The sequence below is a fragment of the Mytilus edulis genome, chromosome 14 (assembly GCF_963676685.1).
Source record: "Mytilus edulis chromosome 14, xbMytEdul2.2, whole genome shotgun sequence".
Taxonomy (NCBI): Eukaryota; Metazoa; Mollusca; class Bivalvia; order Mytilida; family Mytilidae; genus Mytilus; species Mytilus edulis.
Genome location: NC_092357.1, coordinates 1004450 through 1025448, shown reverse-complemented (window position 1 = coordinate 1025448; position 20999 = coordinate 1004450). Strand labels below are relative to the sequence as shown.

Genomic DNA, 20999 nt, shown 5'->3' with positions numbered 1-20999 from the left:
CCAAACACTACTAAAGACTTATAAATAAAAACAGAATCTATTTACTTAGTTCAAAAAAAAGGATTGTAATTTTAAAAAAAATCGCCCAGTATACAGGGACGCTATATTACTAATTAGTCGGTGATGTTGGCAAACTTTAAGTTATGTCTTACTTTTTGACCTGCGTTTTTAAAAGGGAAGCGAATAAGGAAAGTATCTGATTAAAACAATAAAAGTGGAGTGTGTCATTGCGACCAAAAATATGATTGACAATTTTCATTGTGAACACTGGTTTGATCCACCTGATACAAGGAAACGTAAAACATTTATAGATCTATGCATGATGATATAATAAGATGCTTTTCTTTTATGATATTGACTTTTAAATTTGGACTTTTGTGGATAGTTGTCCATTGACAATCTACTTATTTTCATATCGTATAGGGTTAACATAGAAATATGTCAAAATCCGTATCACATGCCGTTTCACCCTCGACCAATATCATCCCTTGGGCTGATATGGGTTTCACGGGATGATACGACATATGATAGAGAAAGAGGTTTGTACTGTAGTACTGTATGACATATGATAGAGAAAAATCACACAAACGTGTATTTTTATGCTATTCACGTATCTCACATGGTCTTGGTAGTTAAAATTTGATCCTCCCTCTAAACATCTCTTTATTTCTTCCGTGTCTCCCCGACTAGCAGCATTTAGTATATCCTGTATAACAGAAAACAACTGTTCGTATATAAAACTATATATACAATCAATAAACACAATCAAGAAATTAATACACAGCACTTATTAAAAGGTATCAGGTATTTCCTTACTTGTACATGAACGATACAAATAATAATTTGTTTCAGTGGTTTATTCGACTGCCCGAGATTTTACAACTACAACCGGATTCCATGTTTTGTATCAGCAATTTTACGAAGATATTTATTTTGTTAATTAGTAACGTACGATCTTTTATAACCGGCTAAGGCGTTATTGGGACCACACCTGACAAACTCAATTTTTAATTAAGTTTTTATATATTACGGTTGACGATATAAACTGTTGGACACATTTGAGTGATGGAAATACAAATAAACCTTTTTGGGAAGCAGGCTGTGACTGGTTTAAGGCGATTTCTTCCTGCGCATGATTGCATATTTAGGGAACAAACACGTTTGAGACTGTTCCATTTAAACTTTCATTTTAAAGTAAAGTGCAGTCTTCTTTGGTTTGGAAATTCATGGCCATATGTATTATATTCATTAAATGAAGTCATAAGTGACACATAATCAAAAACGAAACAAAGTTTTACATAGAAAAAAGGCAACTGTATATAATGTTTCTTTGTTGCTTTTTTGGTTTTTTTTTCAACACGAAATCAAACTTCAATTTACTCATATGTGTGTACAAGCAAACGTACGGACATGATTCGCCAATCACATGTTGATCGTTTTCTTAGCTGTCAAGAAGTCATAAATACAGATCATCGTTTCGGTCCCGCCTATTGTGAATGTTTACTGTTGTGACTTTTATATTTTACAACACGGAGCATTTTTTGAAACATTGCGTGCTCTTATCTCTAAAATGATGTTTCCTGTTAACATAAATAATAACGAAAATCGTTAAACAACACATATATATCTATGTATATATATATTTTACCTGGCCAAACTTTCTCCTGTATGTTGCCATGATAATTTCTGAAAAGAAAGAAGAAGTTGATGTTTACTTACGATAATCATTTTTCTTCGATTTCACCCATAACATCTATTTTAAATGATGATAAATATGTAACAGATATATCAGTGCGGACAATAAAAAGGCAATGGTAATAGTATGATCATCATAAAATACAATGTTTATTGTCGTGTATGTTTTGTTGTATTAGAAGATAAATAGATATTAGAAAATTTGTTAGGTTTTGGTTTTTAACTGTTGATCAACAGCACGTTTTATTGTTAAAACCTTTTTCGATATGATAATAAAGTTATTATAAGTTACTGTAAAACAGTCAAAGAATCGTTTAGTAATCCTTGACAAAAATAATAAATAGAATTTAGACGTAACTTGATTTTAAAGTACCGGTTTTTGTAAGAATCATGCAAGATCCTGTTGATGGGCGATTCAAATGTCTTTATATTTTGTTTATGAAGAAGGTATGGTATGAAAATAAGATGCTTGGTTGCCATGGAAACAATCCTCACACATTTTTGCCAAAATACGCACAAAAGTAGCCTCTGAAAATTGAAATACAAGGAAATTTAAATAACCATAGAAATATATTAATCAATACAAACAATATGTATATTTACAGTATGGACAAACAAAACACCAAACTTTACAAAAACGTTAAACTTTTGAATTTAGTTAATATTTTGTTTCCATAGCAGCCATTTAAAAATGTCATTTTAGTCAATAAATTGTCAAATTTGACCAAAATTCAGATTACCAAACAGATGAATACTGAAACATTTTGAACTAAAAAAGTTAAATCATTCCATTTATATGTGTATTTCTGACACAAATTTGGTAATTTTAAATGAGAATATATGATTGATAGAGATATGATGGAAGAGAACGAAAACTTTTCTCTCTGGGCATGGTGTCCCCCTTTTTTTTGGAAAACATATCATTTTTTTCAAAATTCAAAATATTATCAAAAATTTAAAAGATGGAATTAAATTTTGAACATTCGGAGCATTGAAGCATGAAATTTCTTCAAAGGGTTAGGCCAACAATAGAACCCCCTTCACCATTTGTAGATATTATTTTAATAAATTCGCAATAAATTAAGAAATTAATTCGAAAATATTTACATTTAGATAATTTCATATATATTAATAGGAAGTTTTATTCAATAATTACAAAACGGTACACTCATATTTATCTTTATATATTCTTACATTGTGGTTATTAAGTACGACCAATGATCTTCAGTGGGCTTTTAATTACGTAAAATTTCGATAAGCAACTGAGACTTTAACAGATTTGATTTTTCCCCAGGATTCAACAAATTGGTTAAACGTATCAACCCACTCACGTAGGTCAACCAATAAAATACTTGTTTTTCTCCGTTATTAGAAGGAATATAAATTTAAAACTTTGTGAATGTGTTTTTATGTTAAGATGAAGATATTTAGATGATAAGTAAAAAATCTCGGACCTTCCCTGTAAGGCTTAAGTGTTTGAGATATAAACCACATACTGCATTTTACCCCTATGTTCTTTTTTGGCGATGGCGGCCATGTTATTTTTAAAAAATAAAAAATAAAACACAAACATTATTCTAGATATCCTCTGAATTAGTCAGTTTTTAAGTTTTACTGGAATTGGTTCTGTAGTTTTAGAGGAGATGTTTGAAATAGTTAACACCGGATAGACGATCACGGACGCTAAGTGATGGCAAAATTCACAGTTCCTTTGGAACGGTGAGCTAAAAACAAACTACATACATTCCATTAGAAATATACTGAAAGTGAAAAATAAAAAACCTATACCATTAAAATCGCTTACAAGCCACTTTCCATAAATTTAAGTTAATTTTTTTAAGGGTCATAACTCTTTTAAAAAAGTCCATCGTCAATCATTATAGAACTTATCCGAGATATTGTTGATTTTAAACTAGTGTATATTAAGTTTTATTAAAAATCTGGCAAGAATTGTACCTTTGAGAGCGCTACCGAGTCTATATTCCATAAATTTACTATTTTCAAGGGTTATATATAACTGTTTTTATAAAAGTCAATAGGCCACCAATATATAACTTGTTTGAGATATTGCTTATATTAACCTAAAGTATTAGTTTCGTAAAAATCTGACAAGATTTGTACATGTGAGAGCGCTACAAGGACCGGACAGACAGACACACGGACAGTCAGATGGACACACGGACGGACGGCAATCACAGTTTTAAGCAGACAATGTTAAGTTTAAAATTTCAAGTTCTTATATCGATTTTTATTTATTTCGGAAAAAATACTTTTTTGTTTATATAACAAGAATAAACAAATAAAAAAACAATTAGTTTTGTCTTGAATCAGTTTTGATAAGAAAATAACACTCTGTAAAGATAAGACCAATGAGACAGTTATTATGCTTGGTACAATGTATCCAATTTCATTATAAATGGAAAATACATTGACTAATATCGTTTCTTTTGTTGACTAGTTTACTATTGCGCAGTGTCAGATTATTTACACATAAAGGCTGGTCCTATTTACCTCCCATGTAAATCGACATTAAATTGAGAATGGAAATGGGGAATGTGTCAAAGAGACAACAACCCGACCATTGAAAAAAATAACAGCAGAAGGTCACCAACATGTCTTCAATGTAGCGAGAAATTCCCGCACCCGGAGGCGTCCTTCAGCTGGCCCCTAAACAAATATATACTAGTTCAGTGATAATGAACGCCATACTAATTTCCAAATCGTACACAAGAAACTAAAATTAAAATAATACAAGACTAACAAAGGCCAGAGGCTCCTGACTTGGGACAGGCGCAAAAATGCGGCATGGTTAAACATGTTTGTGAGATGTCAACCCTCCCCTTATACCTCTAGCCAATGTAGAAAAGTAAATGTATCGACATATTTAAGCAAACACTTATTTATCACTATGTCGATTTAACTGTGTTAGAATTGAAATTGAAGAAAAACTACAGAACCGTTCGTTCTATCCTAATATATAATGAATCCACATTATGCAAAAGATTTGAAATACATGCAGAATGTGTCCATTGGACACAAAATGATGCTCCCGATTGCAAATCATGAAAGTTATAAACGGACATAACTGAAGAACGGTAAAAGTGACACTAACCAATATGTGTACTTTATCTAACTGCTGTGGTCATAAGTATTGTGTAAAAGTTTCATAATAAATTGATTGAGGCAAATTAAAGAAAGAAAAACAAAACACAAAATTCAGCAACTTTTTCCCTTTGTAAAGAGTACAGATAGTTATCAAAGGTACCAGGAGGCATGGAATATAACAGTAAAAGTGACACCACCAAAATTCAATTTTGATCTGTATTTGGTGGTTTTAAGCATTGTGTATAATTTTAATAACTTTTGGTAAAGACAAACTAAAGTTAGTGAAGCAATATTTCTATGTGTAAAGAGGCATAACACTTGAACGGTTTAAGTGACACCACCAACATTCATATTTAGTATGTGTTGTGTGGTAATAAGCAATGTGATTAAATTTCATAACATTAGGTTGAGATAAACTAAAGTTAGAGAACAGAAACCAACTTTGGGACGTACTGGCGGACAGACAAGGGTAAACCTTATGGCCCCTTCGCCACGGCAGGGACATAAAAATGTATAAAGATAACAATTGATTAAATTGAGCAAAATTCCATGAATGATCATTGTACATGGTTGTCATAAAGTTTTGAGAATCAAAACAGTATATAATAGTTAGGACCAGCAAATTTCCCTCAAGGCACACAAGAAAAACATGTTTTGAGAACTATAAAAAAATGCGCTTACTCTTCTGAACAGCATTACCCCAAATAACATAATATATATTGAACAGGAACACCCAAGTTGCAGCGGGTGCTGCCTTCTAAAAATAATAAGTTAGTTAGGTAATTTAAAAAATATTAATAGACAAGCTGTTACTTTCCATCATATACAATAGAAACATTGACGAATTCTTGCACAATTTAAGGTATGTCGTTGGTATATATTTCCTCAGATAGAACATGTAGAATTTGTATGCCCCACCGTTGAAAAGGGGGCATTAAGTTGAACCCTTGTCCGGAAGTACGTCCGTTCTACCCTTTTACAAATGGAAAAAATGCTGACTATTTTGTTTCCGTTCTCTAACTTAAGTTTGCCACAACCAAATGTTTTTAAACTTATACACAATGCTTATTTCCATTAAATACAAAAGAGTTTGAATTTTATTGGTGTTACTTGTACTGTCAATAAGTTATGCCCCTTTAAACATGAAAATGCTGATTTCTTTCGTCTGTCTGATATGGTTCATCTTAACCTGACCTCATTTTTGTAGAACATTTATAATGTTAAGTTAATATGATATTTTATTAATATCTTTACATAACAAAGTTTGAAAAGTAATTCAATGCTAAATAAAACCAACCAGACATTTCAGGGTGACCTTCCTTATTTAGCAGATCTTAGTCTAGGGTTAAAGTTTGTAAAGCATTAATCTGTTTCAAACCAACAATGAGTTGCATTAAAGTGTTACTGTAATTTCTTTATAGCCATTTTGAAAGAGAACGTATCCTGAGCAAATTTTTATTTTAATTGTTCATTAAGATTTGTTTTATAGATAATCATGTTATGCTCATTGTGGAAGGTTGTTTATTTCTTTGTAATTTTGTCTCTGGTGGAGAGTTGCCACATTAGCAATTACAACACATCCTCTTATTTTTATACATAGACTTAATTAAGTTTTGGATTCAATATTATTCGTTTTCACTGACAGCATCAGTCTTAAGCACGACCACGGGTTATGCGTATTTTCATTTTTTTCAAACTTCTGAGAAATCTTACATATAAGATTGAGGTTAGGGGGTACATATGCTGCCCTCAACTTTAGAAGTTGTGTTATGCTTAAATTCTTAAAATACTTAGTTCACAAGTTAGCACAATAAGATACCTCATTTTAATCGACAAATTTTATAATTTTGAAAAAAAAAATGGGTTTTAAAAAGGGGGGTGTAACATACCCAGAGTGATGATTTTTAATTTTTTACAAGTATATCTTCATTTATCATCCATTCTCTTTTAAAGTTAATAAATGTGTGTCAGAATTGCACATATAAATGGAATATTTTAGCTTTTGAAATTCAGAATGTTTTTGATAATTCATCTGGTTGGTAATTTGAATTTTGGTGATAATTGACAATTTTTGACTAAAATTATTTTTTTAAAGAAAAAAAAAACACACGATTTTCTTTTAATTTTATGAATATATAGAATGTTGTTTTTCAAAATTTGTCAATGACATGTTATGGTATTGTTGGTCTTGGGATATAAACAGACTTAAAATTTAGGAGTTTTTGAAATTTTTCATTTTCGAATTTTAACACATTTCTAAATGGTTGCTATGGAAACAAACTATTTAGTAAATTCAAAATTTTTACGTTTTTCTATAGTTTGGGGTTTTGTTTGTCAATAGTGTAAATATATATATTGTTTGTATTGTTTAACTTTATTTCTAAGGGACTTTAAAGGGAAACTTCGCAAAAAAATCAAAAATTGATATTATGTTCATTCTGTATAAAAATGCTCAAATTCATAGATATTAAAGTTTTATTCCGCTAGATAATCGATCACCATCGATTTTAAATTTAGAGTATCAATTCTCTGCGATCCGCCATTTTGTCTTCTTTCCCGATTAATAAAAACGATATGTCTATAAACCACAAAGAAACAAAACTACAGTAACCGATGTAGTCGTAATCTTGTCAATCGTACGGTTGTTTTATCCGACTAACTAACTTGATACGAAAAATATTCTTACTTTTTTTAAATTACCATGGTCTGTTGTTTTTAAACTGTTGACATTGGAATTAGGTGAAAAGTCAAAGTTGAAATCATAAATAAGTGTTCCGTGAAAATTGTTTTCGAAAATCTAATTTGTTCATAATTCTTTAAAGTAATGAACAAATATATTTTGATCTTCCCTCATCTGATCACCAGCATGGCTAAAGGTATTACTTCCAAAGGTATTGTGAGGGGTGTGAGGTGACACGTCCAGGTATTCAAGCGATTTCCTGTCGGACTTGCAAGTTCATGCATCGTTTCACTTCTGCAGGTATTGATCAGTGTACACGGCTGATAACTTATAACTTATAACTTTCCATTTTGAACTATCAGATGAATAATATACAACTCTGTCTTACTTGTCATTACTAAACTCATACGCTTGTTTATAAATAACATTTCTGGTGTAAAGAATATAATTCATAAACATATAAATAATACCCAAAAAATAAGATTTGATGAAATTAAAATCTATTTAAAAAAATTTTCTAAGGGTGAATTTGGGAAAATGTAATATATATTCATTGTCAATAGTGAAGGACAGATTGTAACAGACCAGAAATATTGATTTAAAAAAATGTGCGCACTTGCCGACGATTCGTTTATACGACTGGATAGAAAGTTACGGAACTATAGCGCAATTTAAAATATATACATGTATACATTGAACCAGAGACATATATACACATATATGTGTATATATGTCTCTGATTGAACCAAGGATTTGTATAGTAAGTTTTACTATACAAATCCTTGATTGAACATAAGAAAAAAACATATATTTTGAATAAATAGGGGTAAAAGTGTTGTAAATAGACTAGTCCACGTATGCCAACAGTATGTAATCATCGAATGTCGATAGACTATTGTATACCAGAAGAAGAAGAGAACCAATTTGATTTAAATACAGGTCGATGTATAACTTTTGCTTTGGTTCATTGAAGCTGTGGACCTAGTAAAATCACAGATTTATATTTCAATAAGATTGTTCTCGAACAAAGGAAGTAATTCGTCATCACAATTGTTATATATGCCACTGGACGAACACTAATTATCCCCAGGGAATGTGAATATTTTGCTGGGAAACTTTTGAGTATCAAAGTTTCAAATTAATTTCGGGATTTATTTTCTTTCTTGGTATTCAATAACATAAAAAAGAATAAATTACTTGTTCGCTAAATAGGGGTATTCTTGTCAGATAAAAGACTTTTAGTTATATTTAAAAAATAGGGAAATATGACATTAAATTGGTTCTGTCTTTTTTTTAAACATCGTTAAAAAGATGTGTGTCTAAGGTGAACGCCACAAGAACCCTGTAATACTAGTACGAGAGTATAGCATGTAAACATTCCTTCTCAATAATATGGTTGTATTGGAAATCTTTTCATACAGATTGACAACTCATTGTCCGATATGCATGTAATATTTGCCACATGACGTCCATAGTTCTTTCTACCATCATCATCTTATTCTGTGATATTGCTGTAAACATCGATGGTTCACACCCAAACAAAATGGGAGTAATGGACCTTCAGAGCTTCTCCGTGTTATACACTTGTGAAATATATAGACGAAATTTCTGTATTGAAATAAATCTACATCTCACAAACAGGATTTTCAAATAACGATTGTGAGTAATCACCTTGCAAACCAATATAAACGTATGGCAAGATCTAACCATGAAGGAATTTAGTTTTTGTCAGACGCAAGAACTCATCACTATATATATCATAAACGTATACGTATATATATGCATACAGTTTCAAATATTAAGAACAAGCGGTCGATGTCGATAGTCTGTTTTCTACCTGTTCAGAGTTAGACATGTCACTTGTTCATTCTTGGAAGCCTTCATATTCCCCGTCTAACGATGGGAACTCTTTCTGATTGTGTTGACTATAAATGCTTGTATGGTAATTCTGTCGTTTATCTGTACAAGCGGTTGCATTTCCTCTCCTTTCCCAACAAACAAACGAACGAAACGCCACTAGTCTGATTTCTCTGGAGCTCATCCTCAATGGCTCTTATACGTCAGGAAACTTACATGTATACTAATAATGATTGTTTCAAGAACAACGATGTATGGACGAACTATTATAAATTCGTCAATATCAGTTATGCATGACTAAAATATAACTTTTATTACAACTACTGTATTACGTATTTGGATTAATGACGGCTATCATGTTCAACATTGCACAAATATTATCATAGAATTTTTAAAAAAATCCTCAAAAATCCTCAAAAGAAATAATGCCTTAGCTTAGATAATTGATATTCTTTTCACAAAAAGTTCGTGTAAATGATTGTCAAATGGATTTAATTATGTAAGAATAAAATGGTAAAAAGAAACTAAAAAAAAATCATGCATGTTGTATGTTGTATTTTTTTGTCAATTAAAAACTTTGAAATTGCAATAGTTTTATTAGCATTTAAACACAGCCAGATTTGAATACAAGTTAAGAAATTCCGGTAAAGTCAATGATATCAAACAGATGTACAATGGTATATCAAATTGGGTAATATTGCATTTAGTTTTTATAAAAGATTAAAACTACTATTTTTTGCTTCATATTTGAATCTTTACGCCAATTGCCGCTAAGAAAGTAATCAAAAATTGTTTCCTTTTATTTTTATACACTTTCGGAATTACGAATCTGAATTTTATTTTCAATTAATTTACACAATTTAATTATTGTATCTTTATTCTCATCGTGTATTAAATCTTAGTGTATTAACATCGTGACAGCATACTCTTTCTAATCCTTTCTGTTTATCCTTTCCAAATAACAACATTTATACCTGTGTACGCTTGAACTCACACCTGCGGCTAAATAGCTACAAGGTAAACGAATTGACCTCAAGCCGAGAAATATACAGTGACCTTTACAAAATAATATACTCACTCTGCTCACACATTAGTTGCATTGAAATGATTATCAAAACAATAACGGTAAATAGAACTGAAATATTTTCAGTTCAATATCAGTAAAAATGTTCAATAAATATTTTATGAAAAAAATCTCAACAATAATTAATTAAATTTATTCAAAAACATTTACTAGAGATAATTTTATAGGAGTTTAATTCAATCAATACAAATTTAAAACGGTATATGCATATTCATTTTCGTTCATTCTTATATTGTGGTTCATAACTTCGACCATTCGTCAGCTGTGCGCTTTTAATTACGTATATTGTCGATATAAGAGTTAAACAGATTTTATTTTTTCCCAGAATTCAATAAATCGGGCTAATACGTCACGACCCACTCGAGAATTCAACCAAAAAAGTTACAAATACTTGATTTTCTCCGTTATTAGAAGGAATATAAATTTAAAGCTTTGCAAATGTGTTTTTTATGTTAAGATGAACATAATTAGATGATAAGTAAAAAATCGCGGAATTTCCCTTTAAATTACCTTATTTTAAATTTTCAAAAAGGGTATTTTTTCACATATTCAGTCAAAATGTTGATGTGATGGTTACCATGGCAACGGGCATTATACAAGGAAAACAAAGACAGAATGTTACTAAAGTTCTTATGATATAGGGCAACACAAATTATTTCTGTGACATATCATTAATCACCCTCTGCTTGATTTTTACAAAGACCGGTACTTAACTAACACTACAAAAAGGGAAACAAACCAACTTTTTCTTCTTCTGTTTACACTTAACAAATACCATTAAGCTGCTTTTGCAGATCTCGAAACTCCTAAAGAAAACTATTTGTTCTTGTTAACCTTAAATAGGATTGAACTCTGAAACGCAGTCAAGTTTAGCGCTTGATTATGTAGAAGAGAATTGAAAAGAAGTAGTGGATTCGTAAACGATAATCAACGAACGACTACTTCTTATCAATTCTCTAGCTTAACCCATTTCTAGTAAAACGACTCTCTGTTGTATGATCTGTCCATGAATCAACGGAATTTCATGAAAATTATTTCGTATTTTTTTTTCATTCTCTAATAGCTTGAAATGATTAAATCCACACGGTTAACAATTATATTTAACTTAATATTAGTTCAATTCAGCTTAAATTGGTTGTTATCTCCCCTTTTTCATACCAGATTTTATATTTGTCAATAATTATCTCATTCAATGTTTAAGCATTTCAAATTATTTATATTGATTAGATTTTAGTATTTTTAATTTATTCAAAAATACAAATAATTAATACAACATGTAATATACGGATTTTTTTTTTAATTCTTTTTGGAAAGTTACAGAAATGTATTTGCCAACATTTATTAACTTTTAATATTTACATATCAATTATTTAGCAACCGAACCATCAAGATAATATCAGTCATTTGATATAGATTACAACACATGTAAACGACGACTTAAAACATTTAAAATATAAAAGAATGATAAATGTCACAATAATACCACGTCACAAGACTCCGGATGATGATAAGAAATAGGCAATGATTGGGCAGAATTGAACAATTATATATAAATGTTGTATAAACTGGTTCCCTTTCATTATGTTTAGATTATTTAAACGTTATTACATTTGGCATTCATCGTCATTCAGTCAATAAACTAGTATTATTTGTGGTATGCATTCTGAAACCCAAGCAGAATTGCTCTTGCTACAAATGTACAACATATAATTATGTCAATTTTGAAGCGTATCATGTAAGCTGTCCAAAGCCGTGATCGTCTAGTCGTCGGCAACGAAAGAAATAATTGTGAAAATTAAAAACCAATTCTTCAGAGAACAATTGAAGGTCTTTCCACCTCGATAATAAGAATGAAAATTAAAAAACGATGTTAGAAAATGTCACTCCTTGTTGATGTTATTTGGTTCTTCAAATTGATATAAAAAATAAGACTAATAGGTCTATGCAGAAGGTCAAAATCTAGAATGTCAAACTGACATTTGACCTTGACCTCAATTTTAAGGTCATAGGTCAGGGATCTCAAATCAAAAGACCCTAGGTCAATCATTTGTATGGTTGTGGAGAAATACCGATTTCAAATACATAAGGGGATAACACTTCTATAAGGGTTAACCAAAACACTTTGACTGAAATAGATTGAAGTTGCGCCTTTTTGTAAACAGCAATTTGGCAAACACATCATATCATTTACTGTAACAGTTTCTTTTGAATAACGATAACAAGCAAAATTCAAAATTTATAACATGACCTTGACCTTCGACCTTGATCTCAATTTCAAGGTCATAGGTCATTGAACTCAAAACGGAAGACCGGAGGTCAATCACTTGTATGGTTGTAGAGAAATACTGATTTGAAATACATAAGGGGAGAAAACTCCTATAAGGGTTAACCAAAACACTTTGACTGAAATAGGTTGAAGTTGCGCCTTATAGTAAACAGTTATTTGACAAACACATCATATCATTTACTGTCACAGTTTCTGTGGTATAACCGTAACAAGAAAAATAAAAAATTTAGAACATGACCTTGACCTTTGACCTTGACCTCTATTTCCTTCAAATAGAAAAATGACTTCATATCAAAAGACTGTAGGCCTCTACGACTTATAACGAATGAATTGATCCAACAAATCGCCTATCTTAAATTTTCAAAGGGAAATAACTCCCATAAGATGTCTTCCGATCACTAAAGTTTAAATGAACCAAATCATTCTCAAGAGTAGACGAACAATTTGGTGAAAACAGTTTGCTAAAATCTTTTACGGTTTTAGAGATATAGCGATAACAAGAAAAAGGGGACGCGGGGAGATAACTCCTATAAGAATAAGTGTTCGGTCACACAGGGTGAGTTTTGAAACCCCTCATTACTGTACAACATCATTGGCCAAGAAATCCATTCGATATGTTGTAAGACAAAAAAGCATCTCAGACGGCAGAAGGAAAAAAAAAATATAAATCAATTGCTTTTAAAAAGCAATTGGAGGCGGTCTTTCCCCCTTTGAAATTGATTGAATGGGGGGGGGGGGGGGGGAGGGTTGTTTGTTTGTTTGTTTCTGTATGGGGTCTATATCATTGTTACCGGAGAAGTTTCATGTTTAGTTTGGAAAGTTTTTTATTTTATTTTAGGTGCAGTGCGCGCGCCAGATTGAGGAAACATCACGTGACTTGGGTTTATAATAACGAAAACTTTTTATTTCTCTTTAGGTGGGGACGTTGAACAGACAACATGTATAGAGACAGAATGTACACAATGTAATTTCTTTTGTCATTGTAGGAAATTGACATTTTGATCACAGTTCACCAGCCGTGCATGTTTTGGATTTAATTGATCCGGTGTAACTTTAATACACATTTAAGGATTTTCTGATAATGTACATTTTTCAGCACCTGTTTGTAACACAGATTATTATTTCAATCTAGGAGCGGACATTTTATTGTAGGATGTCACTGAGATTTACGGACCTAGCAAGCAATTTTTACGGCATTGCCATTTTTTTCTCTAGGAAAAGTCTTGAGAGATATCTGCACCACGTTGTTTTATGACCCTTAAGTACATGTATGCCCTGCTGACTGCAAATTTTGGGGTCGATTGGACTTGTAGTTTCAGAGTACATGTGGATTTTTTTTTTAAGAAGAGATGTAAGAAAAATATTAAAATTCAAAATCTTGAATAATTGAGAGTTTTTTCTTTCCATATTATTTTAAATATACTGTAATAAATAAACTGTCATACATATTGATTGATTGATTGATTGGTTGGTTGGTTGGTTAAACATGTTGATTGGTTGATTAAACACGTTGGTTGGTTGGTTAAACACGTTGGTTGGTTGGTTAAACACGTTGGATAGGGTTTCTTGAAACAAGCGAAAAAGAAACAAATGAGTTCTTGCACTCCATATTAAACACATGAGACGGAAACATGCACTGATTGATTGATTGATTGATTGGTTGGTTGGTTGGTTGGTTAAACACGTTGATTGGTTGATTAAACATGTTGGTTGGTTGGTTAAACACGTTGGATAGGTTTCCTAAAATAAGCGGGAAAGAAACACATGAGATCCTGAATCCCATATTAAACACATGAGACGTAAACACGCACTGATTGATTGATTGGTTAAACACATTGATTGGTTAATCAAACACGTTGGTTGATTGGTTAAACACGTGGGTTAGGTTGAAACAAGCGAGAAAGAAACAAATGAGATCTTGGATTCCATATTAAACACATGAGACGGAAACATGCACGGATTGATTGATTGATTGGTTGGTTGGTTAAACATGATTATTGGTTGATTAAACACAACGGTTGGTTGATTAAACACGTTGGTTGGTTAAACACGTTGGATAGGGTTTTTGAAACAAGCGAAAAATAAAGAAATGAGATCTTGGACTCCATATTAAACACATGAGACGGAAACATGCACTGATTGATTGATTGATTGAGTGATTGGTTGGTTAAACACGTTGATTGGTTAAACACGTTGGATAGTGTTTCTTGAAACAAGCGGAAAAGAAATAAGTGAGATCTTGGACCCCATATTAAACACATGAGACGGAAACATGCATGCCTGCACTGATTGATTGATTGATTGATTGATTGATTGGTTGGTTGGTTGGTTTGAATTCAAACACACATAAAACTCTTTAAATAGTGCCAAAATCACATAATTTGCCTCTAAGTACATGACCTTGACCTTTGACCTTTGTGAAGGTCATTGCTCCACAATGTCATTGCAAAAGACCCTATGGGTCAAGGACCTTTTGTTTAAGAGTTTTGCTTAATAATGGCTTTTTATAAACCATAAATGGGGGTTACGTCCCTTACATAATGGTAAAACCAATACAGTCATAACGTAACAAAGTTGCCCCTTGAAGTATTAAGCATTTTTCACTACTTAAATTTTCTGTATCTATAACCATTTTAAAGTTATAGGGAAATCAAAAACAAATAAAAATCTAAAATACGACCTTGACCTTTGACCTTGACCTAATTTTCATTTTTTTGGACCAAGGACCTCAAATCAAAAGATCATAGGTCTCTATCACTTATGGTGTTCCAGTTTAAAATACATTTCAAAATTTCAAATACAAAAAGGGAAATAACTCTCATATGGAGCGTTCATATTGCTTCGGTCGAAATTGGATAAATCATGCGAAGGATACAACGAGCAATTTTATAAAATAAATTTGTCGTAATCTTTTACGGTTGCGAAGGAGTTGTGATCACAAGGAAAACAGTGTTTAGGGAGATAACTCCTACAAAGAAAAGTATTCGGTTACGCAGGGTAAATTTCAAAAGCGCACAAACTGTTCGATATCATATACCAAATATCTAAGCGACATATTGCGAAACAAATGTTTATCGCAAGAACAAAATTTGGCGGAAGAAAAAAAAAATAATCAGAAGAAAAACAATAGTTCTTTCCACAAAATGGAAAAACCTAATAACAGTGCCAAGTTCAAGCCTGGTACCCGGAATATTTTTTATCATTATGTTTTTCTCTACCGAAATATTTTTTATTAATCTTATAGGTATTTATATATCATTTGTCATATAAAGTTGACGATTTTGTTTCTGGTTTTATAGTCAACGAAGTAGTTTTAGAGTCGTAGCTTATCACACTTTATTCACATTAGAGTCAGTTAAATGTTGATGTTTAGTTGGGCCATTTATAATCAAACAAAGAAAAAACTTAGTGATGGTGTGATGTCATTATAATACTAAAACCAAACGTAAGCATTTGCTATGATGAAAAGGGAACGGCCTTGTACGTTAAAAGTTATACGTGTAATATGTACATGGATGTTTATTTAATCAAGGAATTGTACTAATAAGTTATATTTACAATTCCTTGATTCTATAGTGTTTATATATTTTATGAGATAACAAAAAGACAAAAATACAGCTTATTGACATGTATTGATAGATATACGCTATAAGAGTGATATTTAGATATTTTTTTTTATCACCACTCGTGGTCTAGTGGTATTATATGCATAGACTACAGACTTAACTGACGAAAATACGCGAAAGTTCGAACCTATTATTTATCACTCGTTTTTGAGAGGATAACATATCGTAACTTAAAAGTTTAAAGTTATAATATAGGTTTCTCAACATCTTACGAACGAACGAAAATTGACATAATTTGACGCATCTTGCCGTAACGAGAAAACAGGGAGCATTAATTTTTTCAATAGTTTTTGACTATCGGCTGTGATCTTCTTCCCCCTGAAATGTCTTTTACACACAAAATATATACATTCTGGATTTTGTAAGATCATTTTGAGTCGTAGAAATATTATATTGACATGATATATACATGTTTATAGAATATAAGATATACAAGTTACGGTTAATTCAAAACAAATATTCCGACTTAGGACAGCAATCGTACAAAATATTTTGATAAACATGACAACATCATTTCGAATTCTTTAGTGCATACATGAAAAAGGGTAAATATAGAACTTTGAAATGGAAGGGGATAGGAATCTTTATGAATTTTATCAAGGATAAAATAAATGGAAGAAGGACTTTCGCAAACATGAGGTGAAATTAATCAAGGCGTGAACGCCTTTGGTTTTTAATTTTTTTTTAAATCGTCGGATCCGGGGTAACTATAACAAGAATACACAAAACTCTACAACTTTACGATTGATCGAGCGCACCTTTATATTTCTGGAACTCATCCCCAAAAATAATTTAACAGCATGTCAGACCAATTGGACCTAGGGCACATTGAAACTTCACTGCTGTGTGCTTTATTCTAGGAGACAGAATTTTCCCAAACTCAACCTCCGTTATTCGTTCCATATTTATAAAGAATGTGTTGATATAAGAAATGAAAAAATACTAAATTTGTGTCATCTCAATCGTTTCTCAATCCTTTTACAAACGCTAATCTCGTCGTGAAAAGCATGGAATACCTGCTACAGAACGTTAAACATCTAACAATCAATCAAATGCAAATGCAAACCAAACAATATTACAAACTGACGATGTTCTTTATGATTGAATAAGGGAGATAAATCGAACGAAGATATAAGACATGTAAACAATCGAAACTCAACGTAAGTATACGTATCATTCAACAACAGAAAACTAATTGGAACACCGATCTTTAAGCACACAAATAATTTGCAAGGTTGAAAAAAGACTATACAATTGTTATCCGTTGTCTTTTAAGACACTTCAATATCGGTAGAAATTTATCCTGGATTTTATTATAACAAAATGACTGCTCCTTAACGATATGTTCGTAGAGTTTCGTCCGTTCGTAAGATGTTGAGAAACCTCTACTATAAGTTATCATAAATTAACATAGTGGTCAGTTGATTCTTGAAAAAATAATCCACTGTTAGAACAATAGACTGACGTCAGAGAAATGGGTTAATCATTGATAACATTATGGCGTATCACAAACAAACAACTTGTAACGTCTCATTTCATTGGGCGAAAGATTCAAATACAACAGAGATCGTAGTGTGCATGTGAATTGGCACAGGTGACCAACAATGGAATGGTTTATGTTCCTTCATTTTGTAAGTGGTTTGATGTGCTTTATCAGTTGGAAAGCAGGTCACGGTTTGACCCCAAGTTTATCAGCAACAATAGAGTCACGTGACCGTGAAAATTCAGTAAAAAAACGGACGAGACAAACCTCATTTTAACTCACTAAATACTATTGTCGTAATAAAAACTTATTGACCTAACTAATCTTGAGTATCCATAGTTTATTCTCGTCAAAACTCACACATCAAATCAAAGTCCTTTATTCTTTATTTTATCTGCAAACTTGGAGTTTGGGTGAAAATTGTCAAGTCTCCTGATCGAAAAATCTAAATATTTACGAGGAAACTAAAAATGATGGGCTGAATTTAAATTTAATAAAGCATCTCATTAAGACAAACACTCGATATGAATATCTCGGCAATAGAATGTTGGATACGCAAACGTCAAATTGATTTCAAAACGAAGCGGTGGTTTTTATGCCGATTTGTGCAAGTGGTTATCTCCCCTTAATATCACCAGTCAAAAATAAAAATACAGCAAAATGCATAAAAATTAAAAAAGGAGTTTACTTTACAAAAATTAGAAAGAAAATAAACGAAACTCGATTTATAACTATGTTATGATAATATAAAGAAGAGATGACTCCCTATTTTTCAGAGAAGGACTAAATGTAACAAATTAAAGGACAAAATATTACAGTAGTAAAAAAAAACAATTCAGAAATGTGGATAATGACACCTACATGTAAAATTAAAAACCTAGCTATATTGAAAGAAATTAGACCTGGTGGATGAAATATACTACATGTAATTTTTATATGTTGGATCATTCCTAGCAGAATTTTTTTAAACACTTCTGATTATATTTAATGCAATAAAACATAGTTTATACAATTTCAATAATCTTTCTGAAAATTGATATATAAATTATTAAATAAATAGTACTGATCATATATATTTTATATTCTATAAAGTGTGACCAAGAGTCCCACCAAATTTCTTCAAATTAAGAGAGCCTTTAAACTCAAGCCTATGTTTCTTAGTTGAACAGTAACATACAAAAAAGGGATTTATAAGATTTATACCAAAAATATTAACAGAAATTCTGTAAAAAAATATGCTTTAAATTATAAGTGAAAGTGACACAGTTTTGAATTTCAGAATCATTATTATTGTAAAATTAAACTATTAGATTAGCTTGCACAGTAGCCCTTTGTCTTATTTCTCAGGGTATTTTATAGATTATGAAAGTAAACTTTTTGGAAAAAATGGGGCTTCTTCTCTTGAACAGGTTGCTGTACATGTATCAGCTGCTTTAATTACATATTTACAAACAAAGTATATATTGTATATATACTTTACCTGAATACTAGTAATAGGAAATGAAATGAAACTGGTGGGACAAATTTTGTGCATTTTACTTCATTAATGATCAATGATACTTAAATTTGACAAGAATTTGCCATTTGAATAAATTCAACTTTGTATCAAGAACACATCTCTATGAATTAACTTCTTGTTTGGCTGACTTGGCTTGATAAGCTAGTTTTTGCTCTTATTACTATAAAATTGAGAATGGAAATATAGCTTACTAAGTAAAGAGATAATAATATAAACAAGATTTTATTAACTGACCTTCATTTCCTTTTTTCATATGTTTTTTTTCCTACAGAATTTTCTTTGCAATGCATTTTCTATTGCTATGACGGTTTGTGCTTTTGTCCATCCATACAGTAGGCTATCAATAATTTGTCAGATCTGTCAGAATTTTCCAAGACGTTTAGCTTTAAACACAATAAAGAAGATCTGTGTTTGTTGTTTCACTTTAATTTCCAATGTGTAAATTTTTACTATGCACATGACCCTGACACATATTTTGTTATAAACGTTTCATGACGTATGTTGAAAAAAGAAAACAATGTCACCGTCAATTTGTGTAGGGGATCAAAAGGGGTTTTAGTTACTTTAAAATACAAGTATCGTATGGAATTGTGAAAATCCACAACTTTTAATCAAAATTTCATTCATGTTTTTAATAAAATCAGTATTTTAGAGCACTTTGAAACAGGTACAATGAAAAGAAGCTAAACCTCACTGTTTTGAAGTAGAAACGTAGCTAAAACCGGATACAAATTGACATGGCTGGTGGTCACTGAAATTGATGTATAAAGGTAAAAAATGATGGCTTCAAAACAGTGTATGAATTTGAAATAGGTTTCCCGGTTTCATTTAAGATTATAACCGTTCTTTTCAGTATTTGGATACGCAAACGTCAAATTAGGAAAAATCGATTTTTTTTGGCGAACAAAAAAGATGGCTAATTTTTTTAGAACGGACAGGATAAAGGAATAGCATTAACAAGCTATTTTTTGTAATGTTTGTATGTCGTAAAGAAATTATATTGGGCACAAAACCTACAAATTTTAAAATTTAATTATAATAAAAGCATGACAAGTTGCAAAAAATACTTTAAACGTCAATCTTTTAGCCGATTGATTTGGCGGACTTTTTGACGTTACGGACGACTGCAGCGCCACCTAATTAATTCCCCCTGCTATTGTTGCTGATAAAGCTTGACGACAACGGCCGTATCGAAGGACTTGCTTTCCAACTGTTATGCAGATGCTAAAAGCTGTGTCATTCATAATGGTAATATGTCCCAATTTTTCAAACTTGAAAGAGGCTGTCGCCAGGGGGGACACGTGATCTCCCTATTTGTTTATTATTGGAGTGGAATTACTTGCCATACAGCTAAAAGGGAATCCAAAAATAAAAGGGGTGAATATAAATGGGAATCTGCCACTCATTAGTCAGTATGCAGATGATACGTTTCTTACACTTGATGGAAGTGAAGATTCATTAAAAGAGACCCTTTCTTGTTTTAAAAAAATTCACAAAGTCTCATGATTAAAGATAAATACAACTGAAACAAAAGTTGTTTGGATTGGAAGTAAGAGATATTCTGACTTTATGTCCTGAAAAAAATCTAAGTTGGTATTGTTCAAACTTTAAGGTTTTAGGATTAAATTTCTCTTAGATCTAGATTGTATGTCCAGTTTGAATT

The 20999-nt window shown here is 31.4% G+C and overlaps 1 protein-coding gene across 1 annotated transcript in view; it reads right to left on the bottom strand.

Moving 5' to 3' along the window:
* Nucleotides 1-1678, bottom strand: part of LOC139503351 (26S proteasome non-ATPase regulatory subunit 10-like) — a 38888-nt gene extending 37210 nt beyond the window's left edge. Inside the window, exons 1-2 of the mRNA XM_071293123.1 lie at nucleotides 1649-1678; nucleotides 620-706 (exon numbers count right to left, since the gene is read on the bottom strand). Of these exons, the coding sequence (XP_071149224.1) occupies nucleotides 620-706; nucleotides 1649-1678 (117 nt within the window). The remainder of the gene's footprint in view (nucleotides 1-619; nucleotides 707-1648) is intronic.
* Between the last annotated feature and the right edge of the window lie 19321 nt (nucleotides 1679-20999).